The 2472-nt window shown below is 51.3% G+C and overlaps 1 protein-coding gene across 1 annotated transcript; it reads left to right on the top strand.

Moving 5' to 3' along the window:
- Positions 1-264: 264 nt before the first annotated feature.
- On the top strand, positions 265-1675 carry LOC114037915 (transmembrane epididymal protein 1A-like). Its single transcript, XM_027854920.1, has one exon. It carries the CDS (start codon positions 636-638, stop codon positions 1437-1439), a length of 804 nt encoding a protein of 267 aa, XP_027710721.1. The 5' UTR covers positions 265-635; the 3' UTR covers positions 1440-1675.
- Positions 1676-2472: the final 797 nt, after the last annotated feature.

Raw genomic sequence — 2472 nt, 5'->3', positions numbered from 1 at the left:
GCTTGGAGAAAGAAAAGGTGAGAGGAATCAGAGGAAAAACGAGCATGTGAGCACTTGAAAGGGGGGAGAACGAAGACTGATTGGTTCAAAAGGAAACTACAGCCAAACAAGGACTATTGGTCTGACAGGTGCTGACAGGAAAGGAGACCAGGATGCCAGACCTGGTGAGTGAGTTTTGTGTTATGTGATGATAACATCTGATTGTACATCTTATTATAGTCTTGGTTCTTTTTGGTGCTGTATATGGAGGTGCTTAAGCCCTTTTAGGAACTCCAAGCCAATTCCTTCCTGTCTCTCCAGGGCTAGAGGGGCAGGATGGTAGAGGCTAGAGCAGGCAGCTTAGCTGGCAGCATCTGGGAAGGTGGAGAAGAGTCAGGGCCATTGGCAGGACTGAGGGAAGAGCTCCTGTCAATGTCTGGTGAGGGAGCATGCCTCAGAGGATGGTGTCTTCCCCTGAACTCTTATAGTCCCACCCTTGGGAGCAGCCCAGGAAGGTGTGGAGGCAACTTGGAGATATATTCACTGAGTGGGCAGGACGGGCTGGCTCTTTCTCCCTCTGACACAGCCAGCTTCTCCTTGGAAACAGTGGCTAAGAATTCGTGCTCCTCAGCTTTGTTCTTGACTTTGGGGCTTCCATGGCTGATTTTGCAGGTCACCTGTTTCCTGGGCTGGTTTTGGTTTTCTTTGGACTCTACTATGCTGTACTGGTATCGTTGGCCATCCTGAGGGGGCAGCGGCTCCTGATTCCACCACTTCCTCCCCGGGATAAGAGACCACGGGGCTGGCTGCAGCAGCTCCCCATTGAGGGTTTGATCAAGGTTGTTGTCTGTATCCCTGGCATGGTGGGTGCTTTGTTCTATCCATTAGGCTCAAACAGGCTTGCTATTATAGATTGGGAAGACCCTGAGAGGAAATTCTTGCATCACAACACCTGGCAACACGTGACCATATACAGCTTCGTTCTCGTCAGTGGTCTGGTGGACATAGTGAGTCGGAGCTGGCTGGCCAGGCAGCAGGTGAAGCTGGAGCAGGTTGCCTTGGCCTTGGCCTTCCAAGGAACTGCCCTGATCCTGCTCTCCCACACCGAGGGCAAGAATGTCCTGGAAGCCCGTGCCCACCTCCTGCTGGTGTTGCCATTCATGCTGATGGCTATGGTGCTGACCATTGAACTCTGGTTCCCTGACCAGCCTGTGCTTTGGGTGTTCAAGGTCTGGATGTTCCTCTTGTCTGGCTCCTGGTTTGCCCACCTGGGGAGCATGATCTTCCATCCTATTACTGGCCATCCTTGGAGGGCAGATAAACCTGGAGATGTCATGTTCCTCACCACCTTCTTCTGCTGGCACCTGATCCTGGATGCTCTGCTGATAGCTGGCATCTATGGGCTGTGCAGCCTCTGGCACCAACGGTATCCACCTCAGCAGGGGGGCAAAGAGTGCTGAGTACCAGCTGTGCCCCACAGATCCCAGCACTGAAGAGCTAAAGAAGCTGCTGGTTGAGATGAATCAGGAGAATGGTAGGATCTAGGGTGTGAGACAGTTACATGCTGTGCCTTTTCTCCATCAGGGATTGAGTATTCCTAGAATATTCACTTGGTACAGAGCATGGCAGAGAACCTTTCTCCAGCCAAGAAGGATGTTTTTTCTTCAATAAAAAGGACAGCCCTGATCTAAACTTCTCACTTTGCCTGTCTTTATGTGAGTGCAGTTTCTTGACTTTCTCATGGAGATTTCTGAAAACGGGGTGACTAAGGAGGAGGGGTTAGGACTGCCCTCTGACAGCTTGAGCAGAAGGTGGCAGGGGTGGCTTCCCCAAGGCAGAGGAGAACAGGCTGCAAAGTCCATCTCTCCCACTTTACTGCCTGTGTGACCCTGGGTAAGTCACTTAGCTTCTCTAAGACCCAGTTTCTTTAGCTTTAAAATGGAGCTCACTCTCATAGGACCTATTGCTCAAGGTGGATGAGAGGCTCAAATGAGGGGACTTGTGTAGAGTGCTTTGCAGATGTCAAAGCCCCATAGAAGAGTGTACTATCATCACTATGGATTGATGGGCACAAGTGGGGCCTGGTGCTCTGGGGGCCCTTGCACAGGGGCCTTTCCTCACTAGAGGGAAAGGGGAGTGCAGTCCCTGGGAGTTGGCACACAAGGGAGGTAAGAAATTTTTCTCCCTGACAGCATTAACATGATGAGCAATTGTTTATCTTTATAGTCCGGATGTGCAAGAGGATCCACCTCTCTATGTGATGAGTGACATCCCCTTGACCAGGCTCCTCTTCCCCTGAGTCCCTTCTCCTTGGAGGTCTGCCCGTTTGCTGGCCTCCACAAGCCAAGCGTTCCCTGGCTTGCCCATGTTCTATCCACAGCCTGTACTCTTTTTCTCAGTGGGTTCAGTGGTTGCCAGGGAAGAGTTAAGGCAGGGAGATTCAGAAAAGAGAAAAGACAAGCAGGAAATGAGGAAGGTGGGAGAGAGAAAAAA

Source organism: Vombatus ursinus, unplaced genomic scaffold (assembly GCF_900497805.2).
Source record: "Vombatus ursinus unplaced genomic scaffold, bare-nosed wombat genome assembly UNPS02010762.1, whole genome shotgun sequence".
Taxonomy (NCBI): Eukaryota; Metazoa; Chordata; class Mammalia; order Diprotodontia; family Vombatidae; genus Vombatus; species Vombatus ursinus.
This window is presented reverse-complemented; position numbering and strand designations above follow the sequence as displayed.